The 25,049-nt window shown below is 53.2% G+C and overlaps 1 protein-coding gene across 8 annotated transcripts in view; it reads right to left on the bottom strand.

The window, feature by feature from the left end:
- EIF4E3 (eukaryotic translation initiation factor 4E family member 3) overlaps nt 1–25,049 on the bottom strand; it is a 42,885-nt gene that overhangs the window by 14,515 nt on the left and 3,321 nt on the right. Inside the window, exons 2-8 of one of the 8 annotated variants that reach the window (XM_084902090.1) lie at nt 19,558–19,630; nt 16,524–16,618; nt 15,049–15,109; nt 12,713–12,779; nt 9,801–9,956; nt 7,168–7,274; nt 3,299–6,091 (exon numbers count right to left, since the gene is read on the bottom strand). In XM_084902090.1, the coding sequence (XP_084758216.1) occupies nt 6,032–6,091; nt 7,168–7,274; nt 9,801–9,956; nt 12,713–12,779; nt 15,049–15,109; nt 16,524–16,618; nt 19,558–19,630 (619 nt within the window). In that variant the 3' untranslated portion in view covers nt 3,299–6,031. Of the gene's footprint in view, nt 1–761; nt 836–3,298; nt 6,092–7,167; nt 7,275–7,726; nt 8,962–9,538; nt 9,957–12,712; nt 12,780–15,048; nt 15,110–16,523; nt 16,619–19,557; nt 19,631–25,049 lie in introns of those variants that run through there. The other 7 variants (XM_084902095.1, XM_084902096.1, XM_084902097.1 and 4 more) reach the window with 7 other exon arrangements.

The following is a 25,049-nucleotide window of genomic DNA, read 5'->3' as shown; positions in this document are numbered from 1 at the left end:
GTCTACAAACCAATGGGAAATAGGACTCCGCTGGTATTTTATTGCTTTTAAAGGGGTAGCTCAGCCAGAAGGGAAGAGTAAAATCACTTAACGTGGCTCAATGGGAACAGCGAATCTATGGGCAAATCACAGGGCCACAGAGAAATAAAGGTAACTGGCTTATTCTAAAGGAAACCGTTCTTAGCAAAGGTCAGAGAGAAAGAAGGAAACTACATCCATGTGTTTCCTGATAGGCCGAGTGAGCCCTGTCCCCAAATGTGCTCCAAGAGGCCGGGGCGGGGGTGGGAGGAGGGGGCGCGGACAGACAGCTGCTCCTCAGCCTGTGCGGGCCCCGCCCTCAGTGTGCACGGACACAGGGCCATGACCGCCGCAGCGACCTGGAACTTTCTGAGGTGAAGCCAAGTGCCTCATGCAACTGCAGGACAGGGTGTGTGTTTAAATCCTCACCTGAGCTATTTTCCCAGTGATTTATTTAGAGAGAAGGGAGGGGAAGATGGCGGAGGGAGAAGCGCTGAGGTGTGAGACGCACCCATTTCTATCCTAAACAACAGTTACAGAGCGAGAATTACAGCAGATTAGAAAAGACTAAATTCTACAAGCTAGTGAACACTTACAGCCCACAAAGTCATACCTTGGAAAAGGAAGGAGCACAAATTCACAGCAACACAGTCCCAATTCGAAAAGCACAAGAACGCTGCCATGAAAAGTCTACACATTCGCATGAAACACATAAATCACTACATTTCCAAGCAAGAAAAGTATAGCTTAGTCTTACCTTATTGCTCCAAAGGCTGGAATAAAATTACCGACTTATAGAAGCAACTTTCACATGGATCTGAACATCAAACACAACACATGATATAAAATAAAAAATAACTAGAACAGAAAAGTTTTCCCTCTGACCTTAAAAATCCTGAGCAAATCACTGGATGAAGCCAGATCAAAGGCAGGGCATCGCACCAGCTTGGAGCCATATGTGAAGGGCCCCAAATGCAAGGGCACAGCTGGTACACGGTTGGGGGAGGGACACAGCAGATCCAAAACATAAGGCAATAAACTTGCTTCAGCTTTCACAGGTAAGACAGTTTGGAAGCTTGAATACAACTCCTAAGATTTTACATTTGGACAAATGGTGCAAACTAAAGTGTGCTCACAAGCTTAAGCTCCAAATTCCTTTGGTGTAATCACTTAAATGAAACTACAATCTCGGCAAGGATACAAGCAAAGAAGACAGTCACACCTTTTTATAACCCATGCAGTGGTTGTAAGCCAAACTACCTGATTAAGTCTGCGACATTTGGAAGGAATTTAATCGAGGCTTACAGAATTAACAGCTGTATTTGAAAACAGAAACCCTGTAAGTTCATTAAAATGCTCAAGTCCCTTAATATTCTCCATTTATCACGATGTAAAGTGCTAAAATTAAAATTTTCACCTTCTTAAACCTTAATAAAAGTTGCTTTTTGTATGTAAAAAGATGAGGTAGCATTAATTTTCTAAAGAAAACACAGAAGCAATCATTTACTTCATGCTTATTTCTATAATGCAAAGTTGCCAGTTTAACAATTCCCAAATAAACACTTGTTCCAAATACAGCAGCCAAAAAAATTCCCTTCCTTGAACATTAGAAGTTGGAGTTTCCATAATGAAATCTCGTGTTTCATTAAATGAGTTAGTAACTGTTTTCGGGCAGCAACCAAAACAAAAACACTCAACAGACTCCTCAGCCTCGTGGCTTCTGAAGGACATGAGGACACAGAATATCCAAAGGCAGTTTTACTGGATATTCGAGGGGGACGTCACACACACACACACACACACACACACACACACACAGCTCATACTCAGCAGCAATGAGGGACAGGAGTGTTGACTCACAGTGACTGCTCACATTCCTACGTGCAGGGAACCTTTGCTTTGTACACTTGCAGTTTAGTAAGAGTTCTGCTAAGCTACTCTGGGAGTGACTCTGGCCTCGTGTGAACAGGGCTGGGCGCCTGCGTGGTTTCACAGCTCTGTGGCCTCCCGGCATCTGCGGCCGCCGCTGTGGGCAAGCAGAGGAGGGCCTGGGCCTGGGCCTGAGCGTGGGCAGTCGGGCCGGTGCTGAGGAGAGCAGGCCTCTGTGCAGGGAGGCTGTTGGGACGGCGGAGGCCGCTCTGCGCAGGCCGCCCGCAGCACCAGCCGCTCCCCAAGGCTCTGCAGGCTCCCAGCGCCTGTGCGACATGCCAGGGTCACTGGGTGCGGGCGGCCTTTCTCCAGGGGGGCAGATGGCATCAGTGAGGTCAGAGCACGTCACCTCAGCACCAGAGGGCAGCGGCTGAATGGCAGCGCCGGGTCTGACGCCCTGGGCCGGGTGGGCGCCCTCAGAGCGCCTGTGATTGCCCCGCCAGGCCGGGAGCACAATGATCTCCAAGGTCCCTTCCGCTCCAAAATCCTGAGTCTGGTCCCTCGGACTGTGCGGGCAGCTGGGGGACCTGTGCAGCAGTGTAGGTGACTTCCGTCTGAATGAGAAGTGCTCTCAGACTCCGAGGAAGAGGAGCCCTCGGACTGGGAGGCGCAGGCAGAGGTCAGGGACCCGTCTGGCTTCCAGAGGCTCCGGCTGCCCCTCTCAGCTGCTGAGAGGACTTCCGGGCTTTACAGTCCTGAGTCACCAAACTCGGAAGTGATTTTTAATTGATCTGAATTGATCTGATGTTTTAAGAGATAAACTACTACAGGCAGTCCTCTACTTCCATTTACACTAAGTGAAATCTTACGGAAACATACAGGAAAAGTCAAACAGTAGACACGTTTTAAAAGGGGAGTTCCATATTCACAAAGTTAAAAAAACCTAACTGCAGTTTTACTTCTCCCTTCGGGCACAATGTTGAGAAAATATTTCCTACATGTTCCTTTATTTCATTCTTTCCCTTTAGAACTGCTTACGGGCTCAACGAGAGCCTGAGAGCTGTGAGTTTTAAGCACATCTGGAGGATTCTATCTGACGGTTTATTAGGTGCAGGAGAGCTAAACCTCTGCTGGTAGGACCACATTTTATAAAATCACAAGAGCAAAATGCAGGCCTCTCACAATAATGGCACAAACAGCTGAATAAACTATGCGCCCAGCCAGGGGGCGGGAGGGCAGCGCCACCGTGCGACAGCTCTGCAAGGCCTGGCTGGTCCAGGACAGGCTCTCGGAGCGCCGCCCGCCCCTCCCTCCAGTCAGGCTCTCAGAGGGGACAAGCCGCGGGCACTGGGTGGGCGGCACCGTTTCTGGCCAGGAAGGCTCATCCGTGGCCAGATGGTCGACTTGGTGCTGCCTGCAGGCGTGCAGGGGGGTGGGGGTCAGGCTGGTGCGGCTCTCGGGCTAAGGAGCCTGGCCTGGGGAGGGCTGCAGCCTCCCAAGCCCACGGTCGCCTTGGCCCGTGTCCTCTGCCAAAGCGCAGGTGGTGGGGGACTGGGCACTGCATCTATGGCCCAGTTTGCTCAAAACTTCCTCCAGTTCCAAAGGCTGTGGCTGGGCACATGAGCTAAATTCAAGAAGCCAGGTGAGAAGGTTAGAGTCAGTTTATTAGATTTGTTTTCCTTTTCATTTGTTTCTCCATCAACTGTGCCATGCACTTAACAGCCTCATTATAGTAAACATACGTGTGCGCTGTAAACTCCCCCCTCACATCAGAACTGGGGAGAGCGGCGGGTGCAGGAAGCAGGTGTGAGCCGCCTGTGGAGGCTGGGAGCGGGCGGGGTGGAGCCTCCTCTGGGGAGAAGTGCCGCTCCCGTGTCCCAGGTGCAGTCCCTGGTGCGCACAGGCAAGCCTGCTCTCAGCGGGCTCCGGGATGAGGACCGCGGCTCCGAGGCCCGCTCTGCATCCTAGGCCCGCGCCGGGCTGGAAGGGCCCGCTGCCCCGTGGGCACCTGCCACACTGGCTGGACAACCCAGACCCGACGGACAGGCCACTTCCCGGCGCGGGCCGCATGGGGCGCTGCCAACAGAAAGCCACGTGCTCCACAGACTTTCTTGCCTCAGAAGAGGACTGGCTTCTGGATCCAAGAAGGTAATGAGAGGCTTTTAACTGATTACATTAACTCAGCTCATACAGCATCTCTTACCAACTAAATATTCAGTTAAACATTTTCAAAAGCAAACTCTGACAAAATCCTCTTAAAGTGACTTAGAGGATAAGTTCTTACACAGCCAAACCCTTCCCACAGCTGGCATTGCCGCAGGCTCAACCGCAGCTGCACAGCCCTGTGTGTGTGTTACCCCGTGCTTCACGATCACAAACAATATAAACTAGAAAACAGTCAAGTGAGCCTAACATTCCTATTTTTATTTTATTTTATTACTTTAAAAGCTATTTACATGCAAAGGTTGAACATATCACAATGCCTTTAAATAAAGTTCAAAAATAAAAATACTTCAAAATCCATTTACTTATGGAAATGTATATGACAATTATAATGAAGATAAGTCAATATCTTTTCTAATCTATCAGAAAAATACTTATATTATAAAAAGAATCTTAATTCATGTCCAGAATAATTTTTTAATTCTTGATGAATAATGAAAACAAGCTGGATGTTAGTATAATATTTAAAGCAACAAGTTTCAGGCTTTTGAAAAATGGGTTTGATATCCTTATACCTCACATAATCACTGAAGAACTCAAGTTTAAAAACAAAGCATTTTTAAAAATGATGACCATCATGATTATGGCTGTCGTGGTCAATGATGCCAACGAAGGGCACAGCTTCCCTAAGCAGAGCTGCAGGAAGTCCACGCACATGTCTGGAGACCTTTACTTACAAACACTGGCCGGGCCTGCAGGCCCCGGGCTCTGCTGGAGAGTAAAAACCGTGGGTCCAATGCCCTCTGTGTGATGTGTGAGCGTGTGCGAGCAACCTGGCGCCAAGGCCACCAGGACAAGCAGCTTCAAGCGACCCCTCAGCCAAAGCAGAGCCGCAGTCAAGGCTGAGCAGGGCTCAGTGTTCCACAGCGTGGCGTTTCCTTCCAGTAAAACCAGCATTTCTTTGGTGACATAGTACAATATAGATGAACAATTCCAAAAATTAATATGAACAAATATGTACTCCAAGTTCAACTCTATGAATGTTCACATTTATTTTGGAAATGAGATTTAGCTTCCTGCCCTGAAACGAACAACAGGCAAAGTTGCCCAATTTGGGGGACTACTGATTACCGGAAATGACACAATCTGAGCAGGAAAAGGGTCATTTCACAAAACGTGTCGATCGATGTGGAGCCTGGGTGTGCACAGGCCCAACATGTGGGAGAGCTTCGCAGCAGCTAGCTGGTTCTCTCCTCTGAGACCAGAGGGCGCCCGGCACCGGCCACCTTCCTGCGGAAAGGCCGACGGGCCCTCCGTGAGAAAGATGTCCGAGTCCAAACTCGGTTTGAGTTGTACCCTGATGCTCAAGGTCACTGCAGCTTTCATGTGAGTGGAGCCAGCTATCATCTTCCTTTCAGAGCCATAGAAAGAGTTTAAAAGGGAAAGATAAAAGATGTGTGCGCTGACAGTGCAACATCTGGTAAGTGTGGTTGTGCTTCTCCCAAACACAGAAGAACCAGGCCAGTGCATGGCACGCAGGGTGTGTCCCACCAGGAGTGCCGAGGACAGTCTCCCCAGCGGCTTCCTGTGAGGGCAGCGCGGCGTCCGAAGCAGTCCTGGCATGAGGACGCATGACCTATGACCAGGCACAGCCCGCCCCTTAAAGGGGAACTGGTTTTCCGCGCCTCCACGAAAGGAGAGTGCACAAAACAGTCATTAGACCAAACGCGGAATTCAAAAGGGCAAAAGAATTGGAGTGAAAGTAACACAGAAAGCAAAAAAGCAAAAAACAAAAAACAAAACCAGCAATGTGACGGTCGAAACCCGGTCTCCCCACCCCACCTGCCACTTGGAGTCCTAGTTGCCCATCTGCGGGCCCGAAGCTCACTAAGTGAGCAGCATCGGACTTCGGCAATCTTCTCTTCACTCTCCCTCCTGTTAAGACCGTTTCCAAAACCAATCAGCAAAGGACAAAGCATTCTTACAGAGTGCAATTAGTGCTTTCCACGTCCACCTTCAAAAGCATGATGCTCTTCATGGGCTAAAGGGCAGAAAAAAACAAAAAAGAAAAAAAGGAAAGAAAACTTTAAGCAAAGGATGGGGCAACCCTGCTCTAAGGCATCTACCTCACTGTTTCCCCAAATGTTGGCAAGAGCTCGCTGCCTCTCTGTGCCAGTGCTCCGGCGAGGCGTGCGCTTCCCGGGATGCGATGATGAATGTAAGATAAGGAGTGAGCGCGCAGTGGGCACGCTGCCTGCGCCTTCCGCTGTGCCGGAGGGTGAGTCGCCCACACTGATGGGAGGGCGTGCTGGGCTCCCGCAGACGCCGCAGGGAAATGCCGCCACAGCACGCATGCTCAGGGAGGGCCTCTGTTACCCAGGCAGGCCCCTGGCACACGAGCGGCCTTTAGAAATAAAACAGAACAAAAGCAGAGCAAACGAAGAGCAATCCGGGGATAGCGATTACATCTCCACTCTGAACGCCCTCTGTGGGAAGTGAAAGCCCATAAAATTGATGGGTTTTTATTTTCCCCTCCCAGCTCTACTGTCTGGCTTTCAAAATTACAGATGACATTTTAAAAACTCGAGACTAAAAAAATTATCAAAACTCTTTTTCAAAGACTTAAAACTTTAAAAAGTGGAAGTGGGAAATGGGAGATGGAAAGTCTGCTGCCAAGTGCAGACCCTGGCCCTGCCCGCCCCCCCGCCCCCCCAGAGGAGGGGGCCAGGAAGGCATGGCGGCGCCTCCGAGGCTCCTCCCAGAATCCAGTCCTGGTTTCAACAGCCGCTCCGTCTCCTGCAGACCGGCCTGCTCCACCGCCTGCTCCGGACAAAACACCCGGAGGAGCAGGCCTGTGCTCTAAGGGGCCTGGCACGCAGGCGGGCTTAATTGGCAGTTCCCGCAAGGAGAAAGACAAGCATTTAGCTCATGTGTTTTTCTTTTTAAGGAAGACTTCGGGAAGACACGAGTGAACGGTCCGCTCTGCAATCCAACAGGCAGCGCCGCTGGCCACAGGGGTGGAGGCCCAGAGGCCAGCCCCAGCCGCGCGGCTCCGGGGCTCGAGCAGCAGCCCGTGGGCTGAGGGTCTCAGGTTCGACTCTGATCAAGGGCATGTACCTCACTTGCAGCCTTGACTCCTGGTCCTGCTTGGGCACATGTGGGAGGCAACCAATATGTCTCTTTCACATCGATGTTTCTGTCTCTCCCTGTTCCTTCCACTCTCTCTAAAAATCAATGAAAAATATCCTCAGGTGAGGAAAAACAAAAAGATAAAATAAAAATATCCAGAGATCCAAACTATCCTGTGCTTCCTGGCCTCCGAGAGTGAGGGAACCCGGGTGCGGCATGGATGGCATGGAGCCTGCAGACGGAGACGGGCTGGAGTGCCCGCGCAGAGGGAGGCTGACCGCCTGCGCCTGGGGAGGGGCTGCAGGCTGCGAGCCCAGGACTCGGCACAGCTTTTCTGGAAGGCGCAGAATAAAGACTCTAGGCTTTGCGGGCATAGGGTCTCTGGGCCAATTGCAACTCTGCCACTGTGCCATGCAGCAGACATGGATGATATGTATACACATGGGGATTGCTGGGTGCCAATATGCCTTCTACATACATGACACTGACATGTACATTTCACACAGTTTTCATACACTGTAGGTCTTTTTCTTGTGATTTTTTCCCCCCAACAGTTTGAAAATGTGAAAACCATTCTTAGTTGTAGCCCAAAAACAGGCGACTAGGGGCCAGATTTGGCTTGAAGTCCATAGTTTGCCAACCTCTGCTCTAAACAATACTCACATCAGAAAAGACATCTGCCATTCAGCTGCTCTGTTAACCTAACAGAATTTGGGGAGAGGGCGCTCTATATATTAGCAGTTTCTCGGTCAAATAACCAATTTTTATCCAAATAACATATAAACTTATCAACAGCCCGCTCCTTATCCACCCTGTGGGGAGGCTGCCGTGTCCGCTCTGGCCCGGAAGGAATCTCGCACCGGGCCAGGAGCAGGCAGAGGCAGGCCGGCGGCCACTTCCACCCAGCGCACTCCGCAGCTGCTCCTCATCCAGCTGCGAGTTCCTGCAGAACCTCAGTTTTCCAAAGCAAGTCTGTAGCACACAGAATTCTACTGAGTAAAGGACTGCCTGCTTTTTATAAAATAAAGAGAATTACTTCTTTTTTTTCCAATTCAAAATTTTCTTTGCATAATCTTAGATTTTTAGATGTTAACTTACACCATGACAGCCTGGACTCCACTGAGACGGGAGCCGGCTGCAGCGCCCACGGGCTTGCCGATGGGCTCCGTCTTCAGGGGCCTGTCCAGCGGACTCCGCCGGCCCAGCTGTGGCCAGCTCTCCCTCTGCCGGGCTCCCCGAGCGCCTGCCCATCACACAGCTAAGCAGGGGCTCAGTCTTGTTCAGTCTCACCTGTTGGCCGCACTGCCCTAACAAATGGCCTCATCACTCTGTGGCCAAATTATCTAAGGAAACCCTCCTCTCAGGCTGGCCCTGCTGCTAACACGTTCCCTAGAAATGCAGTCACATAATTTTGAAGCAGAAGGGACCTTGGAGATCATTTAAGACCAATCTCCTGGCTACTTCAATGGGAGTGAGGCTGAGGAGGTGACTTGCTGAAGCAAGTCCAAGGGCCTGACAGGAGTCCTCTGGCGTGGGTGGTGTGGGTTCGAGGGTGGGAAGGGTGCGCGGCCCGTCTCCAATGGCCGTCAAGGCTTCCTTCCAGAGTTCCTGCTGTGGTTTAACACGCAGTGACCTTCAATTAACATGTGGACTGAAGATGCACTGATGTTCCTAAGGGTGAACCCTGCAGCACAGCAGCGAGGACTCCCCGCAGGCGGTCTCCGTGAACTGGCCCTGAATGCCGGCGGCAGCTGCAGGCCTGGCACTCCGCCTGATGAGTGACTGCTGAGGGAACAACAGTTGATGTTTTCCCTCCTTTTTGGCAAGGGGGCTGAGAAAAATGAAGCCTATTTTAGCAATTCTAAGATGTGCCTCGTCCCCCTGGGGCACCCCGGAATCAAGTGTGTCGTCTCACTGGGAGCCGTCCTCTTTCTGAGGAACACTAAGACACTGCTGGTCATCGGGGCACTGTCAGCGGACAGGAGTTAGGAAAGTGGCTGCTGACGCTCGGACGGTTTGGGACACAGGAAATGCAGCCACGGCAGGGGGCCGGCTCCGCCCAGCATCTCACTGGCGCCTGTGGCCGGCGGCCAGAGCGCCAAGCACGGGTTTGCATTTGGACAAAAGTGACTTTTTCAAAAGAGCACACAAAGCAATGAACATGACCACTGATGGAAACAATGGGTCCACACGCCGAGTCACGCTTTCACGTGTCCCCGCCACAGCCAAGGCCGCGTGGGCGTCTCCGCAGAGCAGCCCGCCCCGTCACAGGCCACACGGGGACGCTGCTGAGGGAGGCCGCCCCCGCGCCCCCCCCCCCCCCCCCCAGCTCGCACAGCAGACGGTGACTTTTTTCTGAGAATGACAAACTCAAATCAGGTTTGAAGTTTTGAAATGATACATGTGTATCCTCTTTTCTGATCCACACATTTACTAGTAAGCAAGAATTAAATCTCATTCTAATTTCTGAGACTAAACTTTTTAAAAAAACACTTAAATGTTTCCATAAATATTTTCTGGATTATAGAACTTCAAGTGACTCTGCCTTCACCTCACTTGCAACACAGTTTCTATTTTTATGCAGAATGATGTAGAAAGTAGTAACGAAACGAGGCACTCACGTTTATAAAATACTGCTTTAAAAGCTATGTGGGGCAGGAGCTGATGGATCTTCTCTAAAACGGTCGCTTCGCCCACTAAGGAGGCATTGACGTTCCAGACTTGGACCACGTCGTCGCGGTCCCGGACACTGACACTGACGCCTATGACTTCGTCATCTGGGGGAGACAGGAAGGAAGACGTGAGCGACAGTGTCAGTCTGCCGGCTGTTTGCCAAGCTCTTACTATTCTATCTGTAAGCTATAAATAAACGGTAAAATAAGGTGGCACAAGAGCACCCATGATAAATACTTGTTTCTAAAGAGAATTGTTGGACAAAAAGCAAGTTATTGGGTGAAAGCTGTAACAATCACATCACATTTAACCAGGGACTTAGATAAACAGCGGAAGTATTCTAGCCACATTTTCCAGATAAGCCATCCATCCTTTCTGACCGGTTACCAAAGCTTTCTGACTATTTCTTACTGTTTTGATGAGACCTTTTCTAAAATGAGTTGCATAACTCGGCCCTCTGAAAGCCAAGTGAACTCAGATGCACTTTCCCTCCCTGCTCTGCCGTCTTTGCTGAAACAGAAGTGTTTCTCCTAACTCCTGCCGAGCGTTCAGCTCTCCTGGGGTGGTTAGAACTCTTCGCCCCAACCCCAGCTGGACCAGACTGTGTATTTCGAGTTGCTCTTCCTGCTCTTTGTGGTCTGTCTCCCTTCCTGTGAATTCTCCTCATTCTCCAGGGTGTGTGTGGACCTGGAGGCGGTGGGCTGGAGACTCGACGACCATCCGTCCGTCTGTGCGTGCCGCGCATGAAGCACGAGAACAGGCCTCCGAGTGAGGCTCTGCCGAGCCGTGCTCGGCGGGTGGACGAGCATTCGCCACAGTAACCAGAGGAGGTTTTGGAAAGCCACTCCGCGGTGGATGGAGGGGCCGTGCAGGCGTGTGGGAATGGCAGCAGGGCAGTAAGCTCTCCCCACTCACACGCTCCGTGGCCACGCGGTGTGGGCCAGCCTGCGGCTGACCTGGCTCCGGTGTACGTGCTCCTGGCTCATTAACGAACCAGGGCCGCACTCGGCAGCTGCACACGCAGCTCCACGTCCAAGGACAAAGGTAAGCACCAGAAGTAGAAAATGTTGCTTTAATACACATGCTTTGCCTAATCTGCTGTAAATCTAAGTGACTTATTCAGGGAAACGTTTCCTTTCTTTCCTCCTTCCTTCTCTTCCTTGGTCCCTCTCTCCTTTATTTCCTTCTTAAGTGAATTTGGTCAGCTAAACAGTTATGATTTGGCACTAAATGGTTCATTTCCACAAATGGTGGTGTTGCAGGGGATGGCGGCCAGTTGGGAGGGAGGGTGAGCAGGGGCTCTTGGTGCAGGGGTCTGTCTCCTGGCGAACAGTTACCAAGCTCTGCAGGGTACAGCTGTACTCCTTCCTGTGTATGTCACATTTACCAAAAACTTCCCCAAACCTAAGTAGCCCCGATCACAGCCATCCAACGGGGACTTCTTATTCCATCAGAACCTTTGTTTTGTTCACACCTTCAGCATACATTTGCTGGAGCTCACCTGCATTAAGTTCTGTGTGAACATAAAGCCACCGAGGGAAGAGGCGAGCCATCTACCCCTTTCAGAAATGCCCATGTGGTCGCTGCTCGGCCCTCAGCACCCCTGCCCTGTCACTGCCCATCCTGCACCTCTGGCCAGAGACTGAGGGACAGCGGGCAGTGTCAGTCCGGCAGGTGCTGGCCGCAGGCACGGCTCCGGTGCCTCGGCAGACCCACAGCAAGCATGGAACAGCCAGGAGCGGAGTGGGCCGCAGAGCTGGTTAGCTTGGTCATCACGGCCAGGGACTTGGCTCGAGGAGCACGTGCGGCCAGAGGAGCTGACTGGCTGCAGGCAGCGGAGCCCGGTTCCTGGGCGGCTAATGGTTCCTCAGTAAAGGTGCCTCCTCTCCTGCGTCAGCCACAGGACAGCAGGCCTCCTTTGCTTATCCTGCTTACTATTACTAGCTCTAATAACTCTCCCTGGTTCTGGAAGCGAATAATTCATGCGGAAAACTTCCTCTCCCAGGATGTCTGTATTTATCATTATACCTAGGATGCATTTTGCCTGCAATATTGTGAAGTTGCTAACCACTCACTGTTAAAATAAAAGGAATCTTATTTTTAAGATGATTTCATCTAACCCAGGTTTTATCCTAATAAAAAAAATGGTGTGAAGAGAAAGCAAAACAATAGCAGAACAAAACACACAGCTGCTGGCAAATTAGTCAACACCAATTTGTTTTAAAAAATCGTAACTGGACGCTGAACAGGAAAATGTGATCCTAAATGTTAGCTCAGGATCCTCCAGAGGAGCTGCCCAACAGGAACAACTTGGAACGAGCAGCTCTTTGAGTGGTTTTATTCATAAAATAAAAACTCGCTCTCGGGGGCTCTCAGAAACTCACTCGGTTTTTGAAAGTGGTCTCCAACGTCAAGTTTGAAGACCTTATATTTTAGCCTCAGTTGGGGGGGTCACAGCCAATAATGTTGCCCATCCCTATCACACCTGTGAGCAGGGACTCCGGGGCCGGGGGAGGGGCAGGGCCTGGAGGGACAGAACTGTGCCCACCTAACACCACCCAAGAGCCCCTCTGAGACCCACTCCTTCCCATCCTGCCTGTGCACAGAGGACCACAGACACTGTTAAGATGAGTTATGAGGGCACATACACATGCATATACACAGACGTACATATAGTAGACACACATGTAAATATGCATGTGTCCATACACACAAAACACTAAATGCCACAATCACATGAAAAAAGTCCAAGTAAATTCACAGTTACAAAATAAACAACTTCAAAACATGTAGAAAGTCAGACACACAGGAACTTCTGCAAGGACCAGGACAAGGCAAGCGCCCGCCCGCGGCTCTTTACCTGCTGCGGCACAGCCCGCGAACTGTTCCCCGATAGTCGCTAACAACAACTCTTTCCAAACTGTGGACTGGTGTGAAAAAGAATAGAAAACAAAAAACAAAACCAAAATACAACATACATATATTTTTAGACAATTATACCCAGGAGCTAAGACAGTCCCATTTTCCACAACCTGTGTACTGGCCACGCCGTGTCTAGCGCCCACAGACACTCGGAGCCACAGGTGTAAAAGGCGTGTGCTGTGCTGCTCCCCAGGTCACTGTGCGGACAGGTGCAGTGACCGAGTCACTAACTTCATGTCCCAAAACCTTGGTGTCCTACATCCCAGAGCTAATTTCTACTGACACCCCTGATGAAATTAAAACAATGGGGGATGCATTCAAAGGGCATAACTTTCTGGTTTATCTGCCTTTCTAGTTACACTCGGATGCTGCTAGTGAAATCCTTCTCTTCACACCCTCTTCTGCTTTCCCTGCGGCTGCTAAGGCACTGGGAAGGCCAGCCAGGAGAGCGCGCTGCAGGTTTCTGGTTACCGGGCACTAGAAGCGTGCAGACGCCCGTTCCCTGAGAGTCTGCGCGTTTCCCCAGAACTCCAGGCGTCTGCTCGCCCTCCTACAGCGAGAAACAATGCAGTCCTTTCTACTCAGAGCCATCCAGGCTCCGAGCTAAAGGTCTTCCAGCTCCCGCCCCTGGAGAAGTTCCTGGCCCCCTCTGCCCGCTCGCCTGGCCACAGGCTCTGAGCTCTCCAGAACCGGGGAGTCCTGGCGGGCGGCCTCATGCCTGAGCCTGGCTGGCCCCCACCAGTTGCTCTCAGTGTGTTTCCAGAGGCCACGAGGTCGACAATGGGAGGGCCACTCAGGCTGCCTGGTCCCTGAATGAGTCACAGATGCCTTCCGGGGCTCCCCAGTTCGCGGCCCGCTGTCCGCTCGCCGCACGCGGGGTGCGTCCACACGAATCGCACCCCAGTGCTTACGGTGCCATGCTAACGGCCGGGCAGCCTCACTGGCTTTTACCCCCGAGGCCAGCTGGCCACTGCGACCTCCCCGTCTAGAAGGCTCCCCTTCCTTCTCTTTTCTGGACCACTTGTCTCCCATCTAGAAACCGCCCTCTACTGTGTCTGTCCCAGGGAGTCCCTCACACGCTGGTGATGCAGCTGAGGGCAGGGAGGGTCCCGTCCTGCTTCGGGGGCGCACAGGCTGGCCCACCAGACGCCCGCTCGTTGGCGGTGGGCGGGCACGGAGTCGCACGGGCGCCGATGCTCGCACACGCAGTGCGCCCATTGGGACTGAGCGTGGCCAGCGCACTGGCGGGGACAGACATGCCTTCTGTCCCTCCCGGAGCGCTGGCGTCAGAGTGTTTCTACTGGAACTCAAAGACTCGTGTCAGAAAACAACATGAAAAGGAAAAGGTGTTCTTACTGAAACTAAAAAACCTACATTCTCTCTTCTCACACTACCTACTTCCTCTCCTTTTTAAGGGGGCCGGAGTGAAGGCCAGGCCTTCCCTGCCCGGCGGGGCATCTGCCTCCTGGCACGCTGTACTATGGAGGCCACACAGCAGACACGGTGGGAGCTATACATCGTGACGACGAGCTCGCGTCCGTCACAAACAAGCCTGCTGCATCGTTAGGGCCGTGCTTAGAGCAAAATGACTTCGGCTTAAGCCCATGGGTCCTGGAGACACTGCGATTCTCTGAGCTTATCCACAGGAAAGAAACCACTAACCGGTGAGAAGGGGTAGCATTTGCCCTGTCACCTATTTTCAAAGAAGCGCTTTGGTTTCCCAGGGCTTCAGAACAGATTCAAACATTCATTTTCAGACAGCATGATACATCAGAGCCCCCCCCCCCCCCCCCCCCCCCCCCCCGCGCTCCAGGGGAAATGGAGGTTTCTGAGGCTTGGCCACAGCAAACCAGCATCCCACCAGGCCTCCCTCAAACAGCTCATCAGCCTCCAAGAAAGCCGCTCGCCATGCCATGGTCGTCCTCAGAACCCCTGCCTGTCTCCACGAGCCTTCGGTGGGAAGGACCCTGCTTCTCACGTTGTAAAACCAACATCCACATGCTGGTTACGCTGGGGTGGAAAGACGGTAAGCTTTCTGTGAAAGCTGTATGCATTAGCTCTTCAGACCGTGTGACACAGTAAAGCGATTACACCATCTCCACAGAGAAGTGCAAGGTGTATCGCAAGGCAGCGTGTGGTGTGAGGCAAACCCACCCAGGTCAGAACAGCTTCTCGCCCCTCATTCTGAGGCGACCAGGCAGGCGTTGGAGGCACAAAACGTTATCAGCTGCAGTCAGCCCGGCTCGGCCAGCTCTAGGAGAGGCAGACACCTACCGTGCTGTCCTTGGGCACTTTCATCTTCCATACGCCACCCTTGGCATTGCTCTCCTCTTCCCTGGACCAAAGACCAACGTCTACAGTTACACTCAGGCAGTAGTGGCTGTACATACATTTACTTTAACAATAGATGACATTAAAAACAAAAAACAACCCATATTCTTCAATAAACTCTCCCCCAGACATACCATTTCCCCGAAAATAAGACAGTGTCTTATATTAATTTTTTTCTCCCAAAGTTGCGCTGGGTCTTATTTTCAGGGGATGTCTTATCTTTCCATGCGCTAGGTCTTATTTTTGGAGGATGTCTTATTTTCGGGGAAACATGGTAGATGAAATACAAAGAATGGGGTGGGATGAAGAGGGAGGAAAGTGGAATTCAGTGACCACAGGGCAGGGGGGTGCACCCCAGCCCTCACCCTGGACTAGCAGGTGGACAAATTTGCGGTGACCCACCAGGGAAGGGCCTCTACCTGCAGCACCAGACGAAGTCCACAGGAGCCCGCCCCTGGGTGGAATGGCTGGGACTTCCTGTGTCTGCTTCTTCGCTGGTAAGAGCACCCAGACTTCCGTAAGGAGCCACGTGTCCCCACTCTGTGCCAGACCCACTCTGCTGCAGGACGGCTGTGCCCAGGCCTCTTCCCGGGGCTTGTGATCCCCGTGAGCCCATGGGAGCAGCCCTTCTACCTTCCTGGTGGCGAAGCTGACAGGAATAACCTCGTAGGATGCCAGACGGGAGGTCCTGTGAGCCATTTGCCACCCCTGATGGGAGAGCCTGAGAACTGAACCAACACGAGGCGAGCAGGCAGGTCCGACAGAGCGAGCGCCGATCTGCGCAGCACGGAGCACCGCCTGCCAGCTCAGCCGCCTGATGCTCAGCCACGGGCCCAAACGCCATTGTTTGGCTCCGATTGCATTCCTGTCATTTGCTACTGAAGGAGATGGCATGCACTCCCCTTTTATTAACGAGCAAGTAACTCTGAACAGCTGAGGCACAGGCTGTGAGGACGTGCTCACTGGGACTCCAGCCCAGGCACCTGGCCTTGTCCCCATCACTGCTGAGCGATCGGGGGCGCCCCACACCCAGCCCGCAGTCCCACGGTGTTCCGGGGCTGGGAGAGAGGTGTCTTTGGTGGCCCGATCTTGTTCCACACAACAGGGTGCATCCCCCATCTGTCCCTCAGTCTCCCCAACTGCGGGTCCTGACTGAACCCCTAGGTGGGGCACACCGCCAAGGGCCGCGCCACGGCTCTCTGTGAGATTGAACGGCCTCCGGGAAGAGCCGAGAAACCCTCCCGCCATCTGAGCCCTGAGAGCAGGGCGGTGGGAGAGGCTTAGTTCACGATTAAGTAACAGCAAAAATGACATCAGCACCTGCAGAAAAGTGCTTTGCACTCCAATGCAGCACCACACACTGAATGAGGGGTACAATCATCCCCTCCCCCTAAGCTCGGCTTAACCCTGGCACTTACCAAAGTGGTCGCCTCTCTCCTCTCATTAAATGGTAACTACATCTCAGAGGCAGGTTAGCCACAGGAGGGATGTTATTGTACACACTCCAGAATATCTTTAAAAGAAAAGCACTTCATTTAATATACCCAGTATTGATTTTTATTATGCCACAATATTGTAAAATTAATGAATTAAGGAAAAAAATCAGATCCTCATTAAGTCCTATCCATTCAAAATGGATTTTTCTCAGTGTTTTTTCTAACTTCCTGCTAGAAAATGTTAACATGACATTAAACAGCATTCCTGGCTGCAGTGGGCCACGTTCCATGCCTTGCGTGCAGCGGTCCCCAGGCACACACTCCTCTGCATTTGCCTCCACACGACACTGGGACGGGCCTTGCAACGCCCTTCTGACGGTAGGTGGCGTCGCATGAAGCCGTGGGGCCGCGTGGACCCTGGCCGGTGCTGCAATATAACCGACTCCTCTGCATGCCCAGGAGGCTGCTCCGGGACTAGAGGCGGAGGGAGGAAGAGGAGGGCCGGCACCTGCTGCCTCTCCGGCGCCTCCTCAGTCACAGGGCTGCGGGGGCAGCGCCCTTGGCAGGTGATCAGCACGGACGGGCTAGCAGCTCCAGAAGGCAGGAAGCTGCCCTCTCGCTCCCACCCTGGAGACACAGCGAGGACATGGCTGTCTGAAAACCAGGCAGGGCCCTCGCAGCAGCCAGCCACGCTCACCCGTGTCCTGGGTGTTGAACCAGCTGTCTATGGAATTCTGTTGGAGCAGCCAGAACTAATGAAGACAGTGGCTGGTAGATAGAAATCCTATCTAATAAAAGAGTAATATGCAAATTAACCATCACTCCAAAATACAAGATGGCTGCCCCCATGTGGACACAAGATAGCCTGCAGGGAAGGGCAGTTGTGGGCAGTTAGGGGTGACCAGGCAGGCCAGCAGAGGAGGGCAGTTGGGGGGAACGAGGCCTGTAGGGGAGGGTAGTTGGGGAGAGACTAGGCCTGCAGGGGAGGGCAGTTGTGGGTGATCAGGCAAGCAGGGAGGGCAATTAGGGGTGACCAGGCCGACAGAGGAGGGCAGCTGCGAGAGACCAGATCAGCAGGAGAGGGAAGTTGGGAGGGACCAGGACTCCAGGGGAAAGCAGTTGGGGGTGACAGGGCCAGCAGGGGAGGATAGTTGGGGGCGACCAGGCATGCAGAGGAGGACAGCTAGGGGTGACCAGATTGTCAGGGGAGGTCAGTTAGGGATGACCAGGTCAGCAGGGGAGGGCAGTTAGGGGTAACTGGGCCACCAGGAAGCAGTTAGGCTTTGAGTAGGCTGGCAGGAGAGTGGTTAGGGGGTGATCAGGCTGGCAGGCAGAAGTGGTTAGGGGCAATCAGGCAGGCATGCAGGTGAGCAGTTGGGAACCAGCAGTCCTGGATTGTGAGAGGGATGTCCGAACGCCCGTTTAGGCCCGATCCTGTTGGACATCCCTCAAGGGGTCCCAGATTGGAGAGGGTGCAGGCTGGGCTGAGAGAACCTCTTCTCCTCCCCCTCCCCCTCCCCCCGTACGCAAAATTCATGCACCAATAAGGTCCCTAGGCCTGGCTGGTGATCAGGGTCAATCTGTGATGTGACCGGTCTGGGGCCTGGGGCAGATCCTGAAGTGGGTGTCCGGCCCCTGGTGGTTAGTGTGCATCTAGCAACGAGTCGTTCCGCTATTTAGTCAATTTGCATATTGGGTTTTTATTATTTAGGATAACGGAGTGATAGGAACAGCAGTACTAGCCATATGACTGTGCAGGCCTGGACTCTGAAATGTGCATGTGTGTCTGTCCCAATGGCCGTCTCACAGGAGGCTGAGCTTCTGCAGTTTCAGAGGAAAGAAAATGGAGGCCGAGACCAACCTGCTCGAGCATCACCATTCAGTGTGGTCACTGGGTTTGATGAGAATTAGTTTACGAAGAGCCGGCCTTTCCCAGCTCGTCTGGAAGGGGTGCAGAACGCCTCTGTGAGGACTGTAGGAACACCCTCCGGCGTGGAACGCTTAGCAGAGGGGACGTGCCCCTGGCGGGTCTGACAGGAGCAGCGCAGCCACAGGACATGGAGCCCCAAGACCGAGGAGGTGGCAGGGGCGGGCGAGGCGGGGGACGTCCTGTGCTGAATGATAACCCTCAGTGGGTGCTGAGATTGTCTTGTGAAAAAATTAAAGCAGAACTAATTGCCAGGACAACCCTCACAGGCCACGCAGGAACCCCGCTCCTCCCTGTGTTCCAGGGCCAGGACGGCGACTTCACTGGGTGACTTGGGGGCCAGGTGGGAGGTGAGGAGTGTGAGGTGAGCCTGATGTGATGACGCAGGGTCCAGACAAGAGGACCACCTGCCGAATCCCCAGCTCACAGTTCTGATGGCAACTCTGTCCCTGGACAGTCTTCTGCCCAGCAATCATTCATCTCAGGGAAACTGGCAAACCTCCTCCGGGAATGTTCTGGAAAAAAAACTGAACCTTTGCTGTACCAGGGCCCTGCTCTTCACCCTCCTTTCAATCTGGAGGAGGTGCATAGGATGCCAAATCTACAGAAATTAACAGGGTGGAGATGGTCCAACTGAGGACGTGGAGTTTGATCGTGAATGAGGAAACTAGTCTTAGACCCTCATGCCCACACTCTACACCACCAGCTCCTCCCGGTGGCCCGTGGGGGTGCCAGCACCTCCAGATGGGAAAGCAGAGCCCACAGAGGGAGCTCGAGATTGACCAAGTCCAGGACAGAACCACAGGATGCCAGCATGGCATGAGAGCCGGGGACAGAAAGACAGAATGCCAGCATGGCATGGGTGAGAGCCGGGGACAGAACCACGGGGCCAGCACGACATGGGTGAGAGCCCAGGCAGAACTAGGGGGTACCAGCACGGCCTAAGTGAGAGCCGGGGACAGAACCACGGGGCCAGCAGGGCATGGGTGAGAGCCAGAGCCGGGGACAGACCCACAGTGCCCAGGGCAGTCAGGGTGCGAGACTCAGTGTGCAGCACACACCGCCTGGGGGTGCTCTGCTCGGACTCACCTGTACCGTCTGTACCGTGTAGATTTTCTTCAGGTTGGATGCGCACTCGGCGGCTGTGGCCCCAGGGAGAGATCTGAGCAAACAAGCAGAAGGCAGAGACAGCAGCGAGCAGTCAGTGCATGGCGTCCACGGGCACCTGCGGGCATCAGGCAGCTGGGCGAGGCCTCCGCCTGGCATTCCTGGGCCTACTTACAATTTAAGACGTGAAATTCCTGCATTCTGAAGTCATGGGTTTGCTTTTCCTAAAAATAAACTTACTCATTCTGTGGGAATTCAGTAGAAAAAAACTAAAACGTCCTGGGAACCCTAAAATAACCTTGTAATGACCAAGCCTATTGCCGAGGGCTTTGGACAAGAAATTGCCTACGCCCAGGTGACCATGGCAATGCAGGGTCCTGGCTGGCTCCGTGGGAAACGCTTGTCGGCTCCGTGGCAGATGGGAGCTGGAGGCGGCGTCTGCGCGGAGGACACGATGCCTGAGGTCGGCGTGGTGACGCTGGGACTTGCAGCGTCCACAGCGCTGGCCTCCGGGAGTCAGCTCGTTCCGTGGCTGACTGGATGAGCTCTGCTTGTGGTCAGAATAAATTCGCCTTCCACTTGCCTGCGCTCCACTAGATGGCACCACACTCCGGTTCATCCAGCGGGAAAGCCAGGCAGCTGCCTGGCACAGACAGCATGACATGACGCCATCACCCCTTGGAAAACTGTGACGGACCCGTTTTCTCTCTCCCCGTATGAATTGGCAGTTCTTGCTCAAAAATGATGTGCCGGCTACATCAGGCCTAAGGTGAGAATTCACACTCAGAATGCTGCTTCCCAGCGCCATGTCTGTTCCCGGGCACACAGGCGCGCTGAGGGCGCGTGCTGGCTCCCGGCTGACCCGAGGGCATCAATGAAAGGAGCGCTTTACCGACCTCAGAGGCAGACCCGGGGCCTCAAGAAGGTGAAGTCCCCGGATCAGCGGTCGCCAGCCTTTCGGACCTCACGGCCCCTGGATGGTCGCCAGGCCCGGACACTGGGATGTGCACAAGACCCGGCTCAGATGCGGGAGGGCCGAGAGAAGGCCAGGCCCCCGGGTCTGGTTCTGTGGGGCACGAGGCGTGTCAGGGCCTACAGGGGACATGCCGGGACCATGGGCCAATGAATGATCTCGGGTGCCGAACCTGAATGCCACAAACACATTTCGGAAACCAGCGCCCTGGGCTGGAGGCCACGAAGCAAGCAGTTAGAGATCAGTCTGAGGGCAAACAAGGGTCTCTGCTGACAGGTAACATCTGATAAGTAACCCTCCCTAAAGCACTGGTGCTCACCTCACTTCTCGTTTTATAAAGCCGGACACTGGCTTGTGAAAAAGCAGACCCACAGTAACCGCACGTGGCCGTTGCTGCCACCTCAGCCTCCTGAGTGTGCCGCGGGGCGTGGGGGCGGCGGGCTCAGTGCCCGAGCCCCGTCACCCTGTCCCCGGACCGCCCGGCTGGCGGGGGAGGGCTGCTTGGGCACATGTTGATCTGTGTTTAATGCAGCTTCTACACTGTTGTTGGCTAAGATTATGAAAACATCGGTGGGAGGGGCTTTTTAAAAAAACCTTGACTTTTTCCTGAAGAGATATGCACATGGAAAATTTATTGCTTTTATATGAAAACCTACTGGTACTTTTTCCCTTTGAAAAGTTCAGCTGGCCTCCCAAGTGAACATGCCAGTACAGGGCACCCCTCTCGGCCCCCCCACATGCATGCTCCCCTGCGGGGGCAGAGGGGGTTGGAGTCCTAAGGAAGTAAATGGACTTCCTATTTTTTCAATTTAAAATTGCATGCTTCAAATTGTTAAAGTCCCACCACAATCCATAATGGTCTAGAAGGAGAACAATCTGAACGTTCACCTCATAGCATTACGTGACTGAAGCAAACACACGTGAGGCCCGCCCTCTAACCATCCAGACTGTCACTCACTCTCAGCAGGGGCCGGCATACAGTCCCTCAGGCCCCTCAGGTTCGCATTTCTGAAGACGTTTTTAGAAGAAATCTATTTCAGTCTGAGTGAGACGGGTGAGCGGGCTGCGTGGTGCTGGGGCCGCGGCCAGCGGCTGGTGCGGGACAGTGAGTCCCCGCCCTGCAGCCAGCTGCCACGCTGGTTCCTCCTGTGGCACAGCGAGCAGGCCAGCGTCCAGAGGGCTGGTGACGGGCCTGAGGCCAGAGCCGGCTCAGAATGCAGGTGCCGTCCAGACTGCCTGCTCTGCGCAGACTAGCCAGTCAAGCCCTACTGACATTTTAATGGCGTTTACGACCGGCCCTAGGTGTGTTCTCATTCAGGCCACAGACTGCTGAATCCCACTTAAAAAAAAAAATAAAAAATACATTTTTATTGATTTCAGAGAGGAAGAGAGAGGGAGACAATGATGAGAGAGAATCATAGATCGGCTGCCTCCCGCACACTCCCTACTGGAGATCGAGCCCACAATCTGGGCATGTGCCCTTGATTAGAATCTAAACCGGGACCCTTCAGTCCGCAGGCTGGCACTCTATCCACTGAGCCAAACCAGCTAGGGCTGAATCCCATTTTTAAAAAAACATATACTTTATTGATTTTTTATAGAGAGGAAGGGAGAGGAATAGAGTCAGAAACATCGACCAGCTGCCTCCTGCACACTCCCTACTGGGGATGTGCTTGCAACCAAGGTACATGCCCTTGACCGGAACTGAACCCGGGACCCTTCAGTCCGCAGGCAGACGCTCTAGCCACAGAGTCAAACCGGTTGGGGCTGAATCTAGGTTTTAATGCTAGGCTGTGTCCATATAACTTCCTCAGCACCATCTGCCTGCCGAGCCAGGGAGGCCACTGACCAGCAGCTCCCGCTGCCCACAGCTCCGCCCTGACGAGCGCCTCCCGATGCGGACCCAGCGCTGTGAAAGGAAAGGTGTCAGGTTCTCCAGAAACTGATTTTCTTAATTTCTGGATTCTGGTGGAAGGCTCCTTCCAGCTGCACAGTTTTACGAACACCCAGGCATCGAAGTAAGAGGACGGAGCTGTGGAGCTTCTGATGGCGTAATGGCTGGCTTGGCTGTGCACGCAAGGCATTGCTCCTCCGTGAGCCACAGCTGATTCCGACATCACTGCCAGGTGCCCAAGTGCCTACCCTCACCTCTGAGCTCGGGCCTCTGCGAGAGCAATGCTGGGCCACAGCCACGAACGCGTCCCATGGGGCCGACCAGCAGAGGTTTCTCCGAGACGGGCGCCTGGACTCCGCCTGGACTGACTGCCCGGAGGAGCAGGTGAGGAGATTGAACTTTCTCCAGGAGTGTTCTCTGACTTAGTGATATTACTGTATAAAGGCTTCTTTCTGTTGAGCACATGCTATGTGAAAGGCTTTACGTGTATTATTTCAGACCCTTACAGCAATGCTGCCGCGTGGGCGTTATCCTCCTCACCACACAGACCAGGAAACGCAGGCTCCGTGAGCCGGTCTCGGCAGGGCTGGTCCTTTCTCTGGCCGCCTGGTGTGAAGAGGACGCCTCCCCGTGGGAACCGAGCGGCCGGCCGGCTGGGTGTCACATTCAGACAGCGGGGCACCAACATCTCTTGCCCCGCCTTAAGTTATGTGCCCCTCCCAGGGCCCACCCCCTGCTCTTGTTGCCCTCTCCTCTCCCACCACCTGTCTAGGCCCAGTGGGCAGCAGCAGAGGTGCAGGGCAGGGGAGATGCCACCAGAGTCCCTGGCAATAATGCACCCCGACAGGGGCTACAGGCGTGCCTGCCGCTCAGGTCGTTCTCTGGGGCTGGACGTGAGAGAATTACTGACCAACCAAAGCCACTGGGGGCGGAGGCAGGGAGATGAAGGTGCAGACCAGGGCCCGTGCGGCGCCCATCGCACACTGCAGTGTGGTTCCTGTTAACTGGGGAGGGGGAGAGAGGCCTGACCTTTACTCGTGGTTCCATGTACAACTGATGGAGACACATGTCCAGGGAACACACACAGAAAATGCTGCATATCGCTGAAACCAGTTTGGCTCAGTGGATAGAGTGTCTGGTCTGTGGACTGAAGGGTCCCAGGTTCGATTCTGGTCAAGGGCATGTACCTTGGTTGTGGGCCCAATCCCAGTAGGGGGTGTGCAGGAGGCAGCTGATTGATGTTTCTTTCTCATCAGTGTTTCTAGCTCTCTCTCTCCCTTCCTCTCTGTAAAAAAACAAAACAAAACAAAAATATATTTAAAGAAAAAGAAAAAAGAAAAAAAAAAAGAAAATGCTGGATATTGACAATACTCCACCAAATCTGAGAGATCATCTCATTTCCGTGAAGAGAACATTGAGGGGAATGTCCTGAAAGTGAGTCTTCGGGGAATTTGTTAACATCAGGCTCAGCTGTCAGAGGGAAAACTCAGGGATGCACTCATTCCTTTAAATCACTTTCGGACAGATTTCACTTCCATCACGTGTAGACAGATCTGTGGCTTGTGGTTACAGCAGCTTGCTGCCTGAGAGTCGCATACAAAAATGACTCAGGGCAGATTATTATCATTGAATAATGCATCCATTGAAACGATCTACACAATCTGAGTGCTTTATTTCTGCATTTTTCATTTTTCCCTGCTATTGTCATTCCCAGCCTACAAGCTCCTTGACAGGAGCTACTGGGCTCTTTTGATCTTGAGACACACTTCCTCCTGCAGTGCCTGGGGCCGTGGAGAGCCGCTGTGCAACCGCTCACTCAGGTGCTGAACCACGCAAGGCCAAGTTTCCACCTGTCATCATGTCAGATCCCAAGTTGTTCGAGCTGTCTTAGTTTGAAAATAAGAAAATGGCGTCTCTCATGTTAAAAAGAGTAAGTGTATTTTTGAACAGAAAGCACTGGTAAGAACTAGTAACTCTTCTGGGAGAGGATGTTTAGAGACAACAGGCAGCCACTGACCCACAGCTGGACAGGCCGTGACCCTCATCAGGGCCAGAGCCCGCTGTCCCTCACACAAAATTAAATCCTGGGCCTGAAAAGAGCCGTAGTTTTAGAAAGGCGAGAATGGGCGGAAAGGACAGGAATAGCTGAGGTGAAGCCCCTCTGGCTGTCAGCTGTGCTTCCATGCAGCCCCCGGCCTTTCTGGGAACAAGGATGCCTGGGGATCCTCTCTGCCAGGCTGCGCCCCGCCTCCACGGGTCAGGTTTATCACACGGAGCACACACGCTGAAAGGCGGGTCCCTCTACAACTCGGCACCTCGCTGGGCTCATCACTGCTCCGTGGAAGCACCCAGCATGTGAGCCACCTCTCCTGGGCGGCCCAGGCCAGCGCTGTCACTCTGTGCATGCTCAGCACCTAGAACAGTGACTAGGAATTCATATGCCAATTAACCTTACCAATGAACAGAGTAGTAATTCTCAACTTCTGATGTCTAAGGCCTTTGTTACAAATGCACCCACTGCAGAGTCTCACTGAGTGGGGCCGGGGAGGACCCTGAGGGAACAGGCACAGCGGTAACTGGGTGACTGGGAGGTCAGGGAAGAGACTG

The sequence above is a fragment of the Pipistrellus hanaki genome (assembly GCF_964339955.1).
Source record: "Pipistrellus hanaki genome assembly, chromosome: 13".
In the NCBI taxonomy this organism is placed as follows: domain Eukaryota; kingdom Metazoa; phylum Chordata; class Mammalia; order Chiroptera; family Vespertilionidae; genus Pipistrellus; species Pipistrellus hanaki.
Note: the sequence above shows the minus strand (reverse complement) of the source record. Positions and strands in the feature narration are given on the sequence as shown.